This window comes from Harpia harpyja, chromosome 14 (genome assembly GCF_026419915.1).
Source record: "Harpia harpyja isolate bHarHar1 chromosome 14, bHarHar1 primary haplotype, whole genome shotgun sequence".
Classification (NCBI taxonomy): Eukaryota; Metazoa; Chordata; class Aves; order Accipitriformes; family Accipitridae; genus Harpia; species Harpia harpyja.
In genome coordinates, this window is record NC_068953.1 from 36,094,719 (window position 1) to 36,114,128 (window position 19,410).

General features: G+C 41.4%; 3 protein-coding genes across 17 annotated transcripts in view; 2 read left to right on the plus strand and 1 right to left on the minus strand.

Annotated features, from left to right (window-relative positions):
- UBE2Q2 (ubiquitin conjugating enzyme E2 Q2) overlaps nt 1–2,716 on the plus strand; it is a 54,868-nt gene extending 52,152 nt beyond the window's left edge. For all 6 annotated transcript variants that reach the window (XM_052806933.1, XM_052806931.1, XM_052806930.1 and 3 more), the window contains one exon: nt 1,016–2,716. In XM_052806933.1, coding sequence (XP_052662893.1) covers nt 1,016–1,171 — 156 coding nt within the window. In that variant the 3' untranslated portion in view covers nt 1,172–2,716. The remainder of the gene's footprint in view (nt 1–1,015) is intronic.
- A 118-nt stretch (nt 2,717–2,834) lies between these two features.
- Nucleotides 2,835–19,410, plus strand: part of FBXO22 (F-box protein 22) — a 183,062-nt gene continuing 166,486 nt past the window's right edge. Inside the window, exons 1-7 of one of the 3 annotated variants that reach the window (XR_008238223.1) lie at nt 2,835–3,000; nt 3,114–3,246; nt 3,471–3,558; nt 3,968–4,063; nt 5,101–5,265; nt 6,249–6,414; nt 7,661–8,468. Coding sequence is in view for 2 of the 3 variants with exons in the window: in XM_052807645.1 (XP_052663605.1) it covers nt 2,897–3,000; nt 3,114–3,246; nt 3,471–3,558; nt 3,968–4,063; nt 5,101–5,265; nt 6,249–6,414; nt 7,661–8,090 (1,182 nt within the window). In the remaining variant the exon portion in view is untranslated. The other 2 variants (XM_052807645.1, XM_052807646.1) reach the window with 2 other exon arrangements.
- NRG4 (neuregulin 4) overlaps nt 12,906–19,410 on the minus strand; it is a 28,058-nt gene continuing 21,553 nt past the window's right edge. For all 8 annotated transcript variants that reach the window (XM_052807654.1, XM_052807652.1, XM_052807651.1 and 5 more), the window contains 2 exons: nt 17,420–17,499; nt 12,906–17,324 (listed from right to left, as the gene is read on the minus strand). In XM_052807654.1, the coding sequence (XP_052663614.1) occupies nt 17,308–17,324; nt 17,420–17,499 (97 nt within the window). In that variant the 3' untranslated portion in view covers nt 12,906–17,307. The remainder of the gene's footprint in view (nt 17,325–17,419; nt 17,500–19,410) is intronic.

Genomic DNA, 19,410 nt, shown 5'->3' on the forward strand with positions numbered 1-19,410 from the left:
TGTAGTGAGCACCTCAGTTTCCCTACCTCTAAAATTGAACATAATGCATTCTCTACTCTTGGGAGGAAGATCAAAGATAATGACTTTGAAATGCTTTCCAATTTTATGATATTTTGATCTTGCCATTAACTGAGTCTCTTGCTTTTTTAGTCTCTACAAAGGCCAGCATGGCGCTCTGTTTGTTTGCTTCTAGCTATGTGCTAGCTTTGACTACAGTGGTTACTGCTGCGTCAGGAGCTGTACACAAAGCATTCACAGCATTTATTGCTGCTGCAAAAGGTGTCTTTAACTTATAGCTGCTACCTGTTCTCTCGGACAACATAAATAGGCCCTATATTCACTGTACAAAAATTTAGAGTCATTTTTATAATAGCAGCCAGGATAATTAAGATTGGAGATCTGGAGGTGGCTAGAAAAAACTATGTGCACTTCATCAGGTATGATTTGACTGCTAAACATGCCAAATCCTATTAGGAGGCAAGTTATTCAACTGACATTTCTGAGCCTATTCCTACAGCAAGATCTGCAGAAGTAGGATAAACTGTTCAAAAATGCTTGTGCGTGCCTAACTTCATTACACGAGGTGGGATTTGTATATAAGTATCCCAGTGTAGTCGTGTTTGTATGTCTGTGCATTAAGTGGCTTGAAGACTTAGGGGTTGTACTTCTCTTCCATTTGGTTTTGTCGCAGCAAAGTTCCTCCTTCAACAGCTTCCTCTGTCGATGTCCAGCTCATCCAACTCTGGATTAGCTGCTGCCACAAAAACCCCCAAACTTGGAAGTATTTAATTTTCATGCCCAAATACTGGGTCTGATCCTGGACTATGCCACATGCTTTATCTCCTGCTGCAGACCCACTAGCGTTGAGGGCAGTGGGTCTCGCTGAGCTGGCCGACTTTAAGAGGGAAGGAAGGAGCCGGATTAGGCTTTTATCTCCCACAAATTGAGACTAAGATGGCAAGATCATCTTGACATAGCGATGTCGGTACCTAACGTGTTTCTCTGTTCCCTGTAGGCTGGTACACTCCTCCAAAAGAAGATGGCTAACACTGAGGACTGTTGTATACCTGGACCAATGTCAACAAAACAAGCTCTTTTTTATGTTTTCCAACACACAGACTCAAGCTATGAGTGCCCCTATAACAGCTGTACTGAAGACTTTAGCTATTAGATAAGTTAGTGGATAATCTGTCAACTGACACGTAAAGTATAAGTTACAGCCTTACCATTCCGCTCTTCTTAGGTATCTGGACTGAGCAGTTTGGGCCTTTACCGTATTTGTTCTTATGGATTAAGCATATTTGGGCCACGCCCTCCCTTCTCCCTTTTTTTTTTTTATTTGAAAGCATAAGCTCCCTGCAGCAGGCTATCGAGTTACTAAAGATCATTCAATAGGAGTGAGTTGTTCACACACTTTTGTGTATTTCTTACCTTTTGCAAAATGCAGACTGCAGAGACTTGCGTTGTATCGTTTCATTTAAAGCCAAGAAGTTTAATACATTGTTTAATACTGTTTTAGGAAATGTCAGGTCTTGCAAATCACAGTAGTTTTTTCTGGTCTAAAATGACAGCATTTGTAGTATTTCCAAATTAATGATATAGGAAAAAAACACATGTATGTTAAGTCATTAAACATTTTTCATGGCTGTATGAGAATATGAACTGTTTCTTGGAAAAGATGCTCTTTGTTTAGATTATGTTAATTTTTTTGGCTGTTTTATTTTTTTTCTTGTTTGGGTTGATTTTTTTTTTTTTTTTTTTTAAGCAGAGCAAGGCTGTGCCAATAAAACCTTGTAACTAGTCATTTCCACTGGGGCATCAGAACTTGCTGAGCTGTTCCTGCTACTTGCTGGCTCAACCTCCTTAACAAGAAGAGCCGCAGTATGAAGCTTGAAGTTATTTAAAGTACTAAAAACCTTTTTAGGTGTTCCATTTTATTAACGGGTTGTTGCAATCATTTGTAAACTAATGAACTTATAAAGTGATTGGCACAAATCGAGATGAAAGTCCTTGAATGAAAATTTTTTTATATAAAAGCTACAATAAATAAAGTACGAAACCACGTCATCCGATGCAGAGGTTTAAGAAATGTTGCCACGGTCGTCGATGGTGGTTCTGTTATTGAAAGACGAATGGGAACTGTTCTTTCTCTGTTAGGAAACGAATCTGGGTCTGTGTAATTACGCTCTTATTTCATTGCCTTACCTACATTGATTCTGTTTTGGTTGTAGTACTAGTCGTTAGGCCTTTGCACCCCCCTGGGGCCGAGCGAAGGGTGCGTACCACGGACTAAGCACTTTTTAGAAGCGCAGAAGCATGTTTTTGTTATGTTTTTTTAGTTGACTATCGAATTTGTGCTCTTCTCTCTATCAGGCGCCCACGGGTCCTTGCGCATTTGCTTCTAGATCCCGTTTTTAGCTCGAAGGAAACGACGGGGGCGAGGTTTGGCGCGGATGGACGGTGGGTGACGTCCCAGCCTTCCCGCTGGCGTGGGCGGAGGCCGTGCCCGTGGGTGCTGACCCCGGCACCCACCGGGGGGTGGGGGGAGCCTGCCCGTGGCCGGCGGCTCCCCGCGGCCCCCCCGCAGGCAGGCAGACCCCGCACCGTCGCCGCATGCTTTGGGGGTTGGGTTGCGTTCCTCATGGCGGAGTTACTTGGCAATGTACAGTAATTTGTAAACTTGCATCAAGTTTATGAATAAAAACCGTTTTAAGAAGTGCGCTGTCTCCCTGCTGGGTCCCGGGGCGGGGGCGGGGCGGGGCTCCAGAGCGAGGCGGGTCCTCCCGGCCGCCAGGAGGCGGCAGTGCGGCGGCTCCGGCCGTCCCCGCCCCGCGTGACCGGAAAAGCCCGCGCGGGAGGGGTGACGCAGAGAGGCGGCCGTGCCGGTGCCGGTGCCATGGAGGCCGCGGCCAAGGGGGGCTTCGTCCTCGGCAACCTGGCCGAGGTGGTGGAGCGCGTCCTCGGCTTCCTGCCCACCAAGGCGCTGCTGCGCGCCGCCTGGTAAGGGAGGGGGGGGCGAGGGGGGGCGGCGGGCGGTGGGCTGCGGCGGCGGGGCCGGTGGGGGAGCCGGTGCGGCCCCGGCCGACGCGCCCCGTGTCCGCGGTGTGTTGCAGCGTGTGCCGGCTGTGGAGGGAGTGCGCCCGGCGGATCCTGCGGGGGCGGCAGCGCGTCGCCTGGGTCTCGGCGCTGGAGCCGGGCCCCGCCGACAGCCACGCGCTGGTGCGCGCGCTGGCCCGCGAGCTGGAGGTGGGTGGGTGCGCGCGCGCCCGCGGCCCGGCGGCAGGGAGGGAGGGGCGGGGGCGTGTGGGCGGGGCCTGCGGAGCGGAGCGGGGGCGGGTGGGCGGGGTTTTCCTCGGCTTCCCCGGCCCCGCGCCCGGGGGCTCCCGCTGCCGCCGCCCGGGGGGAACGCCGGGGCGCTGGGGAGGCGGTTGGGTTATAGCGCGGTCCCGTCTCCCCGTCTTTTTTCGCAGAAGGTGCATGTGCTGCCCCAGACCGTGCTCTATATAGCCGACGCAGAAACGTTCAGCGGGCACGAGGAGTGTCACGAGCAGAAGAAAGGTAAAACTCCGACTGACTGGCTCCCGCTTTCGAGAAGCGCTTTGCGGGTGTAAGGGCGGCGCGTAGAGGAAAGCCGGCCGAAAGGGAGACCTCCGGACGTCAAGCTCGAGGGAGAGTAAATCCTTGGCGGGAAGACAAGACCGCGTCATTCTACGTTTGCGGCGGGAAGCGCGGCTCGTAGAAGTAGACGAGTTTCTTCCCCGTTCTCTGGAGGACGTCGGTTCTGTTGGCGTGCCAACAGTCCCGTGCTCTCACCGACTAGTACAGATTTGCCATGCTGGGAACGGGGCAGCCACCGACAGGCAGCGTTGGTTAGACAGGATGGGATTGACTGCAGGGCTTGTTCCAGCGCCATTCAGAACAACTGATTTTTACTCTTCTCGCCTTTTCTCTCTTCTTTTTTTAACAGCCAGGAAAAGAAACAGTAAAGAAACGGCAATCGCGCTCGAAAAATTGTTGCCAAAGCGATGTCAGGTTCTCGGACTGGTCACCCCAGGGATCGTAGGTAGGAGGAAAACCTGCGATTTTGTGAGCTTGGAGGCGTCCAGCCTATTGCACATCTATTCTAGTTCCCATTTATCACAATTTCATACGTTTTTTCAAAGCATAGTCCTGCAGACCAATGGGAGAGTTCTCACAGCGATTACCATGTGCTGCTCCGACCTTGTTCGGCGCTAGCTTCAATTTTCAGGAGTTCGCGGTGTCGCTATTGAGTCACGCGGAGCTTAAATTCTTACTTCATGTGATGCAGTTATAATTAAAAGGCTTGATTTAATTGAGCAGGCACCTTATTGCAGGTTTTCCTGGCACCTTAATGTAGTTATTGACAACGTCTTGGATTTATTTGTATTTTTCAGAGTCACATTGTGAGTAATCATACAGGATGTCCTCAGTACGTACCTGTTTGTATGGCCTAGTAGGAGGTGTACGCAGCAACTGTGGAAAACTCACAGCCTCCTTTGGCAGTCTTTTTTCTAGTGCTTCGCTTTTTATCACTAAAAAGTTTTTTTCCTAGTTTCTCACCTTAAATTTTCTTCCCACAGCATAAGTGGGGTATTTGATTGTTATTGCTACCGTAACTCAATAATACACTCCCAATATTTTTGTCAGTTTGGTTTATACTGTCATCACACGCTTATATAAGACCTTTCTCCGTTTCACATGTGGTCCTTAAAAATCTGAGTATTTCTGCCTACCTGCAGAAGTTGGCAGGAGGGCTTGAGGCAGCTGTATTGCGCAGTGCTTGTTTCCCAACTGATTTATATTTGGTGTGGCTGGGGGGAAATGTCCAAACGTATCCATGTCTCCTTGTCCAAAGTCAGCTCAGCATGATCTATAGCCAGCAAGGACTCAGACATGCTTCATCTTACCAAAACATCAACAAAAAAATCACAGCAGTCATCAGTTACACATGTTGTTATGGAAATGAACGATCATGTTTTATGTTGTCTAAGCTGTTCTGCCTCTTTTAATCTGTGTTACAGTGTAGACAAAAGTATTGAAATGACTGAACACAAGATGTCTGGTTTTGTATCTTTGTAGTTACCCCTATGGGTTCAAGCAGCAATCAACCTCAAGAAATTGAAGAGGGCGAAGCTGGGTTTGCTCTGTTGTTTCCCAAAATCGATGGGGTGAAAATTCATACCTTCCATTTTTCAAAAGACTTGAAGAACAGGGTCTTTGATGAAAGTAAATTTGCTGAAGCAGGTATGTCCTCGTTCTCCCCTTTATTTGGGCTTTTGTGAAGTTTGGTATTGCTCTTTCAGGCGCCAGCATGGAAACAACAGCTTATGTGCTAACTCCATTCATAGAGCACGCTGTGGCGCTCTCAGGCTGCAGCTGGTAATTATGCGCATCTGTTCTTCCGATTCTCTGAAGTATTCAGATTAAGTTATCCGAGTATTGATCTCAGATTACCTCAGTTAGGTTCCAAGCGGAGCTGTTCCATTTTGAGCAACCTCTAATGGCTTAAAAATAACGATAAATGAGTTTGTGCCATTGGGAATGATTCCCATCACTGCAGTTTAGAAACGAGCGGGGAGGAGCTGCTTCTCTTCTTCTCCAGAATAACTTAGCACTTAGATCCCAAGTTGGGTGTTGTAGCAAGGAAAGGTAGAATGGAACACAGCGTATTTCAGTAAATACGGTTTACATTCCTCACGTTGTGTTCTCAGCAGGGTAGATCATTTATGAAGAGTAATATAATGAGGGTTTCTTGAGTATTCTAGGAACCTGAGAGTTTCTGCCTTGGGATAAGCAACTGGCTGATGTACATAATGTATTTAATTTTCAGGTAAAGTTATTTATTGTGTTGTGGTTCTTGTTGAATAACCTAGACACTCGGTTCTTACCTGTAAAAGGGACTGTTAAGGCTGCCAAATAAAACTGAGGAGCTGTGCCTTCAGAGGCTGTGGTAAAACTCAAATGCTCCGCTAAAGACGTTGAAAGCTGGAGGAAGCAGGTGCAGCCTTCTTTTCCTTGCTAGGTTCTTTTCAGAAATTCTCACTTACGTGGGGAACGCGGCCCAGCTCCTGAATGCCTGAGCAACTTGTGTCTTCTTTTCCCAACTGCAGCAACGGAAAGCCATTACTAACGGTGTGATGTGTTATTTGAGGAGAGGCTAGGATGGTTGGACTTCAGGGGTCAGGATTTCAAAACAAGAGGGTTGGTGTTTGTGGTTTTGTTCGTAGGTCTGAAGAATAACCCAGATCTCCGGGTGGTTCTTCTGTTTGGCTACAACTCCTGGAAGTCTGGAGCGACTCGATTTCTTCATCAAATAGTCAATCCTTTGAATGAGAAAAGTATCATCCTGGCTGGGGGACAAGTGGAGAGCTTTACATCACTGACCTCTGAGAAGTAGGTATCTTTTTCAGGGTAAATTGTAAAGAAGATTTAAAATGGGAGAAACACTGCAGAAGCCATAGCCGTTTAGTTATGTCATACTAGAAATGCCCATTAACAGTAGTAAAATGTTAATTTTTTTTTTAAGATAATGAAGTCCAACTGCTACACTGTGATCTAGCCAGAAAAGCTGGAAGCTTTGTATGACTGTGTTACAAATTGGATTCTGGAAACCCAGTTAGGAGAAGCCCACTGCAACGGAGATTTCCAGCTTCAGATACCCTATGTGTTTATTGCAGTCTGTGTTTACTCCCTGGCTTGCAGATAAATTATCACTCGTTGTGGCAGAGACCAGTTACATGAACATTCTGTTTCTGTATCAGCCTCGGTTTGGTTCACATTACAGAGCAGTACTTGAACACGCAAACAGGACCGTGCCTCAGGAGCACACCTAATACGCTGCTGCTGCTGCTGAAGGACGCGGCGCTCACAGGACTGGGCTAGATCTCATCTAGCTTGAACCCCTTCTTTCTGCCAGGATCCCTGCAGGGCCGATTTGGGCTCCAGTTGCTCCAGCTGCTCTGCTGCACGGGGAGAGCCCTTTGTGCCAACTGAATCGTGGGTGCTGGCGCATCCTCACTGGAGTGTCCTGTGCAGGGGTGTGCGGTGCAGACATTGCCACGGGCTCCTCTCATGCCAGTGTAGGTCTGAACTCCGTAGCAGTACCAACATTTTTCTTGCATCTAATGTATGCCAGCTGCACCGTTACTCCAGATAAGAGAGCTGACCATATATTAAATTATTGCTAATAAAGCATAAGCAGGTAACTACTAAAACCAGCGTGTCCTGGCTAACCAAGGAGACTTAAAGCAATGTGAATCTGAAGCCATTGTTGACTGTTGCCCTGGTTTGATATGTAAATGCCGACTACCTTTGCTTGTCTTAAGTTTAACTAATAGTTTAGTTGGAATTACAGAGCTGTGACATAAACAAACTGCTGAATTTGGCGTGCATTTGAAAGGTAGGCTTATGCTTAATCCCTGGGAATGGATATGAAAGTTTCTCCTTGTGAAAGGTTGCTTAAAAAAAAAAAAGTTGCTAAAATTTGAAGGCTTTGGTTTGTTTTTTAGCTATGGGTGGCTTTCAGAATCACTAGGATGTTGGTCTGCTTTGAAACCTACTTCTGCCACAGCAGAAGTTTATTCAGGTCGGAAGTGGTCTCCCTGGAAGGTTCTCTAACTCGGTGCCTGTTGCCTTTCAGTAACAATGCCCAGCCCGGCGATGCCTGCGGTGTGGTTGGGCTGGCTTTCAGCGGTCCCCAGATCCAGAGTGCCACTGTTTTGTTAGACCAGGATGTAGCTGATGAGAGGACAGCAGAAGCCGCCATGCAGCGTCTCAAAGCAGCAAACATCCCCGAGCGTAACACCATTGGCTTCATGTTTGCATGTGTTGGCAGAGGATATCGGCATTATAAAACCAAAAGGAATATGGAAGCAGATGCATTTAGGAAGTTTTTTCCTAATGTTCCCCTCTTTGGCTTTTTTGGACATGGGGAAATAGGATGTGATCGAATAGTTACTGGGAATTTCGTATTAAGAGAATGTAATGACATAAAGGATGACCTGCTTCATGGTTATACTACCGTTATGACTCTTATTCATCTTGGTTCAACTAAAGCAAACCAAGCGTAAATATGTTTTTAATCCTTCAGTGAGCTGTTTGTTTCATTCCAGAAAGCTGAGAAGTCTGGAAGAGTGGACATCTTGCAATCAAAGCCCCTTCCAAAACATAAACGTCGTTTTGGTAATATTATCGAATCTTGTAGTTGGAATAGAGTTTAATATAATAGCTGCGAGAAAGCTTTGCATTTTGTGTAATCCCCTGTACACATCAGAATTGCAGGTAAACGATATTTGATGGAATTCTGCAACTGAAGGAAGCCTCTTTCTTCCAGAGTGAGAATGGTTTGCACAAATGGCTGTTGGAGTCCAAATACCAACATGTAGAAAGAAACAGTACTTTGATGTGCTCTATTTATATATGTGAAACAGTCTAGGAAAACTACTGACGTGTACTGATGCGTAAAATCCACCGTTTCCTGGATTTTATTTCGAGAGAGGTGCACAACCTGCCCAGACTTGAGTACTATTTACAGAACTGAATGGTTTTACTAGATAAAATGAATGAAAATCGTTAGAGAAAAATAACAAAGTGCTTATGAAATAAAGATGAAAAATACGTAAAAGTACCTTGCCTTCTATTCTTAGAGAAAAAGTTTTGATTTAGAGAGATGTTGTCCAGTTACAAGTTTAGCTTGTCTCATCATCTTGAACTGAATTTCAGCAGTCTTAAATCCCTGGTTAGAATAGTGTCTGATACTTCGTGCGTACCAGCAATTTCAGTCTTTGTGTATTTAAGTTTACACAATCAAAATGCACTGGTTGCCTTTTACGTTCTCTTGTAGCAGGATGCTCTCTACTATAAACTTTTAAATCCAGAGTGCTAAAAATTAAGACTACCTGGTGTCTTTTAAGTTCCTTTTAAAAGTTTTTTTTTTTTCCTTTTAATTTGAAATTGTGTGCCACCCAAGATCTGGCTGTGTTCTATTTATATAGAGCCTTTAAACAAGACTTGTGCTGTTCCATGTTTTTTCCACGCTTTTACATCAGTCACCTGTTTTGATTGCTGCAGCTGGAATGCAGTATTGCAAAGTTCAAGTAAGTAAATTCAGCATAGTCTCAGTATAGCTAATAATATATTTGCTCCCTTTTAAATTCTTTCCTCCCTTTTATTTTCACTTAGTAACAGAATGACAGTAAGACGAATTTTGCACCATTTCACCACACTTTTAAATGCCAAATCAGGCAGCTGGTCCGTTTTCAGTGTAGTAAAAAGAAAATACTTATCTGTATGTTGTACGACAAAATAATGATATTTTGCTTTAAATGTACCAACCAAGACTACAGTTGGCAACTTTTTGCCCGTGTCTAGTTAAAACTTTTCCTGAACTTGGCCTGACAAACTACGGTAGAGGTGTATCTGCCCGAGTGTTGAGAAACTTGGTTTCAGTGGGTGCTGAGCACAGACAGCACTTTCCCATAGCTGTGTTGATGATGGTTTGGTTTTTTTTTAAATTGGAAGACAGAGGATAAGTTGTGAACTCACAGTGGCCGCCTAGGGATAGGAGATTAGTAAGTGTGGGTGTGATTTGGAAAATGTTTAGTTACTGCATTTAGAAGGAAAGGTATTTGGAAATGGAGCATGCTTGAATTTTAAGAGAAGCCTCTCAGTGGGAGGTGGATACGTGTTTTTTCAGCATAACCGGAATGTCATGTTTGGCCCTTTCTCTCTGCATAAGCTACTTATTTAACAGGAGGCAAAGAAGATGTTTCATTTCTGTAACAGAGAGGATTCCTGTAGCTGTTAGCAGGAGTTGGGGCTAGTCAGCGTTGCTACTAGCATAAGCCCATGAACTTTAACTAACTTTTTGCTGTAGTAGAAGATGAAGTATGAGCAACCACGTGACCTGAGCAACAGTGCAAACGTGTCCAGAAGTATCCGAAGAAGCAGATGGTGAGCTCCAACGATGACACAGCAAAACGGGAAATGAGTGTGTGGTTTGAAGGGGCTGATTGTCAGCGAGGTCCTGTAGCGGCCCAATCCTGTAGCAGAGGACACTTAAGAGGTAAACATAGTACAGAAAAGATGCTGGGGGGGGGAACCCCAAGAGCCTGCAACAGAGTCCAGGATCATCTCTCCAACCTCAGGGAGTGGGGATGAGCCCAGGGGACCCCAGAACCACACACTGCATGGCTGGAACTGCTACGCTGTCTCTCCCAGACCGTGTCACGGCTTCCAAACGACAGGGAAGTGGTGCAATTGATAAAATTGCAACATCTGTGATTAAAGTGTTTTGCTATCCAAATTCATTTTGCCTCCACACTCTCATTTTCTCTTTAACCACGACAACTCCTGAGTGAAACCAAAATACATGTGCGTAAAAGCTGCACGTACCAAAAGGCAGAGCTTGTTCTTCCTGGGTAGGAAGTTTTGCAGTGCAGTAATTTATACCTCTGTGACTCAAAAAACAACCATGAGGTATTAAAGTGGACAAAGTTAGTTAAATGAATATTCAGCAATTGAGGCAAATGTGAATAGCAGGACTGCTCTAAAGGTAATTATCTGCAGTTACAGTGCTGATGGTAATATGTTTCCAGCAAGAGAATATAATCCCTACGTGACCACAACTGGATTTTGGTTTTGTTAAAAAAAAAAGAAAACTTTCAAAGTCACAAGACCTGCAGGATGAAGTGATGGTTTTGCTGACAAAAGGTAAAAGACATTCTTTTCCCCTGTGTTTTGAATATGAACAATGTTTCGTTGCACATTTGTTCTTAATGCATCATTCAATTAAGTGAACTGTAGGTTTCAAAAGTACAAAAAATAATTGGCAAGCACTGTGATGTATAACCTCGTGCTTGTAGAACGAAAACTGCAATTACCCAACATAAAACTACTACAATAATTTTTATTCTAAAATTACTAATCCAAAAACCCCCTCACTATAGGACGTTTCTATAATGTGCAGTTGTAAGAAAGCAAGAATAATTTGATAAAGAGGCACCAAATTGTACTGTACTGCCAGAAAGCAGTTTCAGTTAAAAACTGCAGAAAACTGCAACGATAGTGAACTTGGGTTTTGTTACTCTCTGTGCAGATTTGTTTTGGCCCAAGTTAATACTGGAAGGAGCCTTATTTTAACAGATGAATGAGTCACACTGAATCATGCCTCCTTAGCAGGGAACAGTAAACCAAGATACGTAAATGATGCAGCCAATCTTTGACTTCCAGCGTGCAGCAGAGAAGGCCAATAAGAATGTTAAACCTCAGACTGAATTTTGAAAAAAAAAAAGCAGTTACATATGATTCTTAATTAATTTTTAGTTAAAAGTGTACCTCAAAACTCACTCGGTGTCATTACCCCCTCTTAGTTTATTTTTGTCTTTCTAAGAATGGAGAACTTTCTACTAGAAGTAACTCTGTAATGGTGTTCATTGATATCGACCTAAGTTTTCTGAACCCCTAGTGTCTGGCCAAATGAGAGAACACGTTAAAAAACACTTGCCATTCAGATGCCTACTTCTGTTTTACTCAGTGGAGTGATACAGGAAAGTAACATTGGAGGTCTCGAAGTTTGCATAGTTAGAAGTTACAAAGACAGTAAATGTACATTTATAGGGTCTTCTATATTATAATGTCTGAGCACTCTGCAAACATTAAGAAAAAAATTACCTCCCCCTGTCTGATTATTTTTCATTATTCTATTGTGGGGAGATTTTTTTTTTTTTTACTGTATGAGTCTGTGGTGGATCTCTAAAATACATTCCATCTTAACACAGCAGTTGTATTTTGTGCACACAAAAGCAGGCAAGATAAACGTCAGACTCTTATCAAATTTCTTGAAATTTTTCCTGTTCCTAAGCCCATGTCTCAGCCAGACACAGGCTCCAGAAGAGGCTGTTTTGGAGGGCATCCACATTAGCCTTGAGGGTGCTCTGTCTAGGAATGTGTCTCCTGAGCTACACGCTTAAAGGTATGCAGTGAGGTAAACTGAGCTCACTTCTGGTGGTGGTGGTGATGTGCCTTGGTCCTGTAGCACAGTTTTAGGTCAAACAAATACAAGTTCAAACGTTGTAGGACCCTTGTACTGATTATTTTATGCCTACCAGCACTTCATAACAATGTATGGTATTTTTTTAAACAGACAACATATAGCTACAGTGAAAAACTGGAAACTTTTTTTCTCAAAGGAAAGGCGTAAGATAGGTTTGGATTATTTGGAAATGATTTTACCTGGATACTTAAGTTAGAATTATTAGCAGAGAAATAGCTAATCGGAATTTTTTTTCAAGTGCTTTAATAATTCAGGAGCAAAACTTTTATTCCCAAATCAATGGAATTTGTGCTTCTAAATGCTTTTAAAAAACAATTTATAAATTGCTATCATTACATTTCACAGCTAGATCCTCACTGAGATTAGCAGGTAGCACAAACTTCTCAAAATAAATGTTTCAGAGTGATTCACATCACTGAATCAGTGGCAGTCATGTCACCTTTTCAAGATAGATTTTCACAGCTATAAGAGTTAGAAACAGCTTTTTTAAAATAAGCTTGTCTTAGCTGAGTTGTCAATATGGCAACAGTGAGAGCAAACACTAATCCAAGTCTCCTAGAAGCTCCAGAACTGGTGAAAATGACTGAATAGTTTGAAACAGCAGCAAATTCTGTGATGGAGAACGTACAACATAGATTCAAATTACAGAGCCCTGCTAAAAAATGCCACCAGTGGATGCTCAGCTACATTTTTACAGCCCATCATTTGCCTGTACAAAAGTTGTAGTAGTCAAAATATCATTACTTACATTGAGAGGATAATTTGAAAAGTCTCTTTTAATGTACACTGAAAAAGAATGTTCAAGTGTTACACAAACTGACACAGAGGTGCATTTAGAAGTGTTAGAAATTGGTCATATTTTTAATTTGGGGGATGAAAACAGCAGTATCATCTTGTTATTTCAGGTCCTACAGCTGCAGGTTCTGTTTACATACTCTTAGCTAGCTATAGAAGTCCTGGTGAAAGGTTTTGTGGAGTATCAGTCCCAAACATGGAACTGAGTGGCAACATGCCTATCGGTATTCCACAAAAGTTGTATTTGGTACTTTGCTATCAAGAAATTCATCTCTCAGATTACATACAGATTATGTTGAACAGGTTACAATCACAAGAAAAGCAAGAACAGACTTTGGATAAGCACAGGCAAATAACGTTACATGCAACAATGAAAAAGGTTTGGGGTTTTTTTAAACATCTTTAGGCGTGCACGTTTGGGTTTTTTTGTTTGCTCATTTTCCCCCAAAGTGCAGGAAATACTGCAGTACTTCTTGAAAAGGAGCACTTTTTTCACTAATCTTAACCATCTCTTCATTTAAATATATAGATGTCAACAAAAGGCATTATAACTGAGAGATAGGTACAGTGAACATATGCATCCTGGTAATCTAAGTAACATTGCCAGAGGATTGTAACACAACTTAGTTCTAGTTTTTTTCCCAAACTTATACAGGTATATCTTCGTTAATATCCCTGGGTTTGAATATGGTCATAGTACAAGTGAAAACTCTTATCCAAACTAATCCACAGTCTTTTCAGTTTTTACCAGAAATAGCTTGATGTCCTTTAAATCTGAAAGGATGCTAAATACCAAAGGAACATAATTGAGGGGGTTGTTTTGTTCTGTTTTTTATTGTAGAACGAGTTGGGTGTCCAATGTTAAATCCATAACCACCCTTGGCTAAAGCTCTCCCTCTCCCTGGGCAGTCCCTTCTAGGTACCTCTATCCTGATACAGAATTTGCTGAACAGGAATTTTTAGCCTTTCAGGTTTCCCTTTCTGCCTGGACTCTGGTCAGTTTGGTAGCTCCTAGGCAGGACACTCTGAACAGAAAGCAGTAGCACAGACACTGTTTCTATTGTGATAAGTTCTCTCCCCCATTTCTTCTCTCCTTTCCATTTTCAAGTAACTGAGTTGTACTATCAGAGCCCCTTTACTGCTCTGTAAAAATGCAGGGTCAGGAGGAAATTTTTTTTTAGTGCAGTAAATTATGAAGGAGTTGCACAACATTGAAGGTACCTTTAAAATGGGAAGTGCTACCAAATGTACTTCCCATTGGTCTTCCCGCTTGGTATTTAACAATATAAATCAGAAGACTATGCAGCACAGAGAAATCCTCTTGTTTTCTTTGAACAGCCATTTCTCCTCCTTTCATTGTACTTTGCCCCAGCGTTTGTTTGGGCTACTAATGAAAAAAAATTATATATTGAGTAACATATAAGCAACCTCTTACTTAGGTCTATAAAGAGATTTCCTCCTAATGGCTAGCAGTCTGTTCTGCAAGTGATCAGAAGACTTTTGCAACACATTATGAAGAGACCTTTACTACAAGATTCTGGAAGTAAAACGTGATCCTCAGGTATAAAAGAATTTTTGCCATAACACTATAATTAATTGTTGTGTAATCATATTAGTGGAGGTTCCTAGGAAATTAGCCTTTTCCACTTTTCTTCCCTCCACAACCTTTCAACTGGTGGAGAGGTAATTTTAAAGACATGAGATCTTATGTTTCAGGAAAACAGGAGTCAAGCGGAAAAGAGAGACCTTATTACTCATCCCTGCATATACACATAACACTTTTTTTAGACTCCAGTCACTCCAACCACAAGATCTGATCCATTGGAACTGGTGTTTTCCTAGCTTTACTGCTCACAGGACTACTTGCTTAATTTTGTAAGCAAGTGTTGCTAGAGAGCGTTGTACTATTTTATTAAATTATATGTAATGTTGGCTACCCTGTACTTCCTGTGGCATTTGACCACCTTAAATTGAATTTGTAGCCTGATCTCATTTTGACCTGAATGTCATATTCACAAAGCTTGTGAATTGAAATAATTAATTTTAGAAGCTGAAATGTTCTCAGATACGATGGGTTTGAAGCAGTCTGAATCACTAACAGGATTTCCTTCAAAGATAACATTGTTTGATAAATCAACTTGTTTGCATTTAAACATGGTTTTGGTTTATTTATCCTCACTTCTTGTACAAATTGTTTCCAGAATAATGCAAACGAGATTGGTAACAGTGAATAACTATTCCGTGTCTGTCTAGAAAGCTGGGAGGGTTCTAAGAGTTTATAGAGTACAACTTCAGTCCATTTATTTCTTACATTTTCTATTAATGTTTTGTTCCTGAATTTCCACTTAAGATGACCACAAGCCTTTTCCTTCTTCAATGAAAACAGTACACAAAACTTTAACACTATTATATCTGAATGTCTCATGATCAATAACATATGGAAGTTATCTAACAGCAGTCGTCTCTGACTAATTTTCACTGAGGCTGTGCAAAGTACTTCAGGTAATACTGATTCTAATGTAGCTGTCAGTACTGCCACAAATCTCCTAAACTCCGTATTTAACAGCGGCATGTCGCTATGTGATGAAAAATCACTTCTATCTTTCTTAGCCTTTAAAGCAATATTATCACCTTCCTTCAGAGTATCAGCTAAAGGTTTGAAGTCCAGAAAATAACATATAAGATCAGTTAATTTGGGAAGAAAGTGATCTTTTAGTGCTTTATATAACTTAATCTCTGGATCAGGTCCTCTACTTGATTTGGTGCCCTCAGATTCTGCCTTCAGATGCTGAGCTTTAATTTGGACTCTAACTTCTCTAACCTGAGTCCTCAGAAGGTAATGTATTTTTCTGTTTTGTTTTCTAGTAGCTATTATAACACGGTTTTCTCTTTGACTTCTTACCTTATACGCTGTAACAGCATGTCTTTTCTTCTCTGTCTTGCTGTACTTTTGTCTATGTTGATATAAAATACACACTATTTTTTCTGGTGCTACAGCGTGTAGTAGACACCCTAGGAATAGAAGCTTATTCAACATTTTCTTTGCACCTATATTTTTATACACCTCCAGATTGTTTATTTCAGAGATAAGAAATCTGCGTTCTGCATCCTCTCCCCTTTCAATTCCTGAAGTTTTCTCAATTAATTTTCTCTTCAATACAACCTTATAAATCCCATATAATGAGCTGCTAGGGAATATGCTATTATGGAAACATATCTGATTTTTGCTGGTTTCAACCTCCAGTGCGAGAAATAAGTTGAAAACAAAACTGTTCGGTTCACATTTTCTATGCCTCTGACTAACCAGACAGTCTCTTTGTGTTGTCAAGGCAGAAAAAGAGATGGACCATGTCATTTGGCCTCTCTTTGTCTGAATAAAAGAATACTGTAAGGAAGCAGATAGTGATGTATAATACACTGGTGTGATCAACAAATGGTTATGTGCATAAAACAAATAAATCCTTAGAGAGGGCAGCACTTGTTCAGCCCAGACACCTGCCTGGATAATATTTTGTGTCAGGAATGGACTTGATGAATAAAATTCCTGACTTCTAGGATCTGAAATATCAACTGGTAAATTTAAGGTAAGGTTTAAATCTCCCTCAGTAGTGAGATTTTCAGAAGAAAGCAAGACAAAAATAAAACCATCAACAAAAGTGTTTTGCTTGATATTAGGGATGTATACCAAACAAAGGGTAAATACTCTTCCTAGTAAACTTCTTTTAACCATTACCAATCTCTTTTCTTAATATTTTCTTTTAATTTGAATTAAAATCTTGTGCCAGGAAGCTGGCCAAAACACTAGCAGTGGTACCTCATCCTCATGTTGTCTTAGAATTAAAAAAAAAAAAAAAAAAAAGTAAGTATTAGCTGGAGAAAGGTACTTTTTTTTTTTTTCCTACATCTGGTAAGTGTATCTGAAACAAGCCAAATTCTGGACATGTATCACAGGTATAAATTTTGATACTATTGAATCAAGACAGTCCTCAACTCCTCTGGAGCGATCCTGTGAAAAAGGACGATCCTATAAAAAATTCATAGTATTACCTCACACTAAAACCCATATTCTCTGTGCAGTGGAAAAAAGATTATTTCATATTTCCCATGCAGTAAAAACCAAAATTATGTCATGCTTCTACCTGTGCATTATTGAAAACAGTAACTTGTTGTGAAAAATCTCAAAAAATTCCAACAGAAATGATAGTGATTATAGTGATTTCTGTATCATTTGATACACCTTTAAAAACACATAGAAACTCCAGTAAGTGCAACTGTTTTCTCTTTATGTCTTAGTTGCAGTCTTCTCCAACACCTAAGTAAGCCTCCTATATCAGTCTACTTTCTTCTCTCATCTTGCTTACCACATCATCCTCTACAACTATTGTATTCTTAGGGTTGCTCTGCATGTTGTTTTCCCACCATTCTTCCACTCCAATGCTTTACTCTGTTATTATTTCTGAAAAATAAACAAAACACATGCTTTTAATTAAAGAAAACTTCCTCCCCTACCTTCCTTATGGAGTACAATCATTTAACTTTAAATATACTCACTGTTGCAGCCATTGCTGCTTGTAGTTTCAACCAGGTTGGCACCACACTCTGAAGAACTCGTCCTTGGAATGGAAGCTTTCCTGACCGTAAGAAACAAAAAACAGACAACAGGGAGGGAAAACAAAACAAAACAAAAACAAAACACACAGAGTGAAAAAAAGTTATCAGAAACAAATTAGTTGAATGATGCTTCCACTGAAAAAAGTTACATGGATCTTCTGCAATTACTTTCTAATTAATACGCAGCATTTTTGAGAAGCACGTATTTGAGGGAGAAGAACAGAGATCAGAGGCAGGCACAGCATTCAGAACTACATGGCTTCTCTCCTGAAGTTAATGTTCCTGTTTGTCTGATTTCTCAGGTCTTTATTTAAGCAATTAGTAGATATCACAAAATTACTTAATTTATCATTAACTCTCTTAGCATTTGGAAGTAAAATACCAATAATGGGATATTTTCCACACTTTCTTGAGGAGAAACAGATCTTTTGAATAGACCTGATCTCTTGCTGTCTCTGTCCCTTTCTTTTAATAGTAATTAGACATCTGCTCTCTTGAGAAGAGTCAAGAGCTATTCCCCTTGCTGTCCAGTTTGTGTCCTGTGGTGATATAACTCCTCCACAAAGTCTGTTGTCTTGGACTGCTTAAATGGCTTTATTCCTAGACCCCGTTGTTTTGGCTGGCTGAGTTCCTGTTCATCAATATACACCTACCTTACAGGTAAGTTGGTATTTCAACATGGACTTATAATAAAGCATAGAAATGAACTGCAGATTTATTTTAGTTTTCCCTAGGTTTTTTCTGTTCCTCTAAGCTGTGTGTGTGGCATTGAGGTCTCTATATTGTTTTTAAATAAAAGCTGGCTTATGTGGAATCTATACTAATCGGCTACCTTTCTTATTCTTCTTCCAGTAACACTTGTGCAATATGTTTCTGGAGAAAGAAGGCCAGATGGACCTGTACGGATAGGTGAATTGCTTAGCAAAATAGGCCATTTGTTACCTCAGTAACAATGCAATAGCAAGGATTTTTGCATACATTCCTGTTTTCCCCAGGTCAAAACAACAGGCTTTATCAGTACCATTTGTTGGTGGGGTGTGTGTGTGTTTGTTTCAAGATAGAGAGCAGCTAGATCTGGATTTGCTCTACCTCTACACACTCTGCTCTGCTAACAGATTATGCAGCTCCTGGGCCTAAAGCTGCACAGAAGCCTACTCCAATCCAAGACATTTTTTCAGTGTTAAATAGCGAATTGCTCTCATAAAACCAGTTCTGATTTAATATATATATATGGATAAGTTTTACATTCACAATGTAAATATTTGACTATCTTTGCTAAAATACAATAGTTGGCATGATGCTGTATCTTCTAGTGACTCCCAGTAGTTAGAAATAGCAATAGTTTTATGTGCTGACCTTTTACAGGAATGTAGCAAACGGAACTGAGCATGCTCTTTAAAGATTGGGATTCCCCCTTTAACAGAGAAGCGACATTTATTGCCTATGAAACAACACATTCCTGGAGAAAACTTAATAAAGTAACATAGAAGCTAATGTACTGAACTGGTTTTCACATTAATTTTGGGTGCGGACAGTACTATTCTTATGAATTCCTACAACATGATATAAAATTGTTTTACAAGACTCATCTTTGAGGAGACATAAAAGCATAGTCTTCTCTTTGCAACAGCATGCCTCATCATTTTTTCAGAACGTAAATTAAAGCTACTCACTTTACTACCTAAATAATTATATTCTATCGACCTGAGACTCACTGAGATAGCTCTACAGTAGCCTTTCCTTCAGCAGGTTCCAGCAACAGGGGGAGGTTTAACCCTAGACTACTGTTTATCTTTTCCAGTTTTAAACTGCTTTTTTTTGTCACCAGTCCTTGACCACTCTCCCTCTTCCCTCCCTCCATTCTCTGCTGTTCCTTTCACTCAGACCTTCCGTTCCTTTCCTCTATCTTTATTTTGTTCTACTTTCCATCA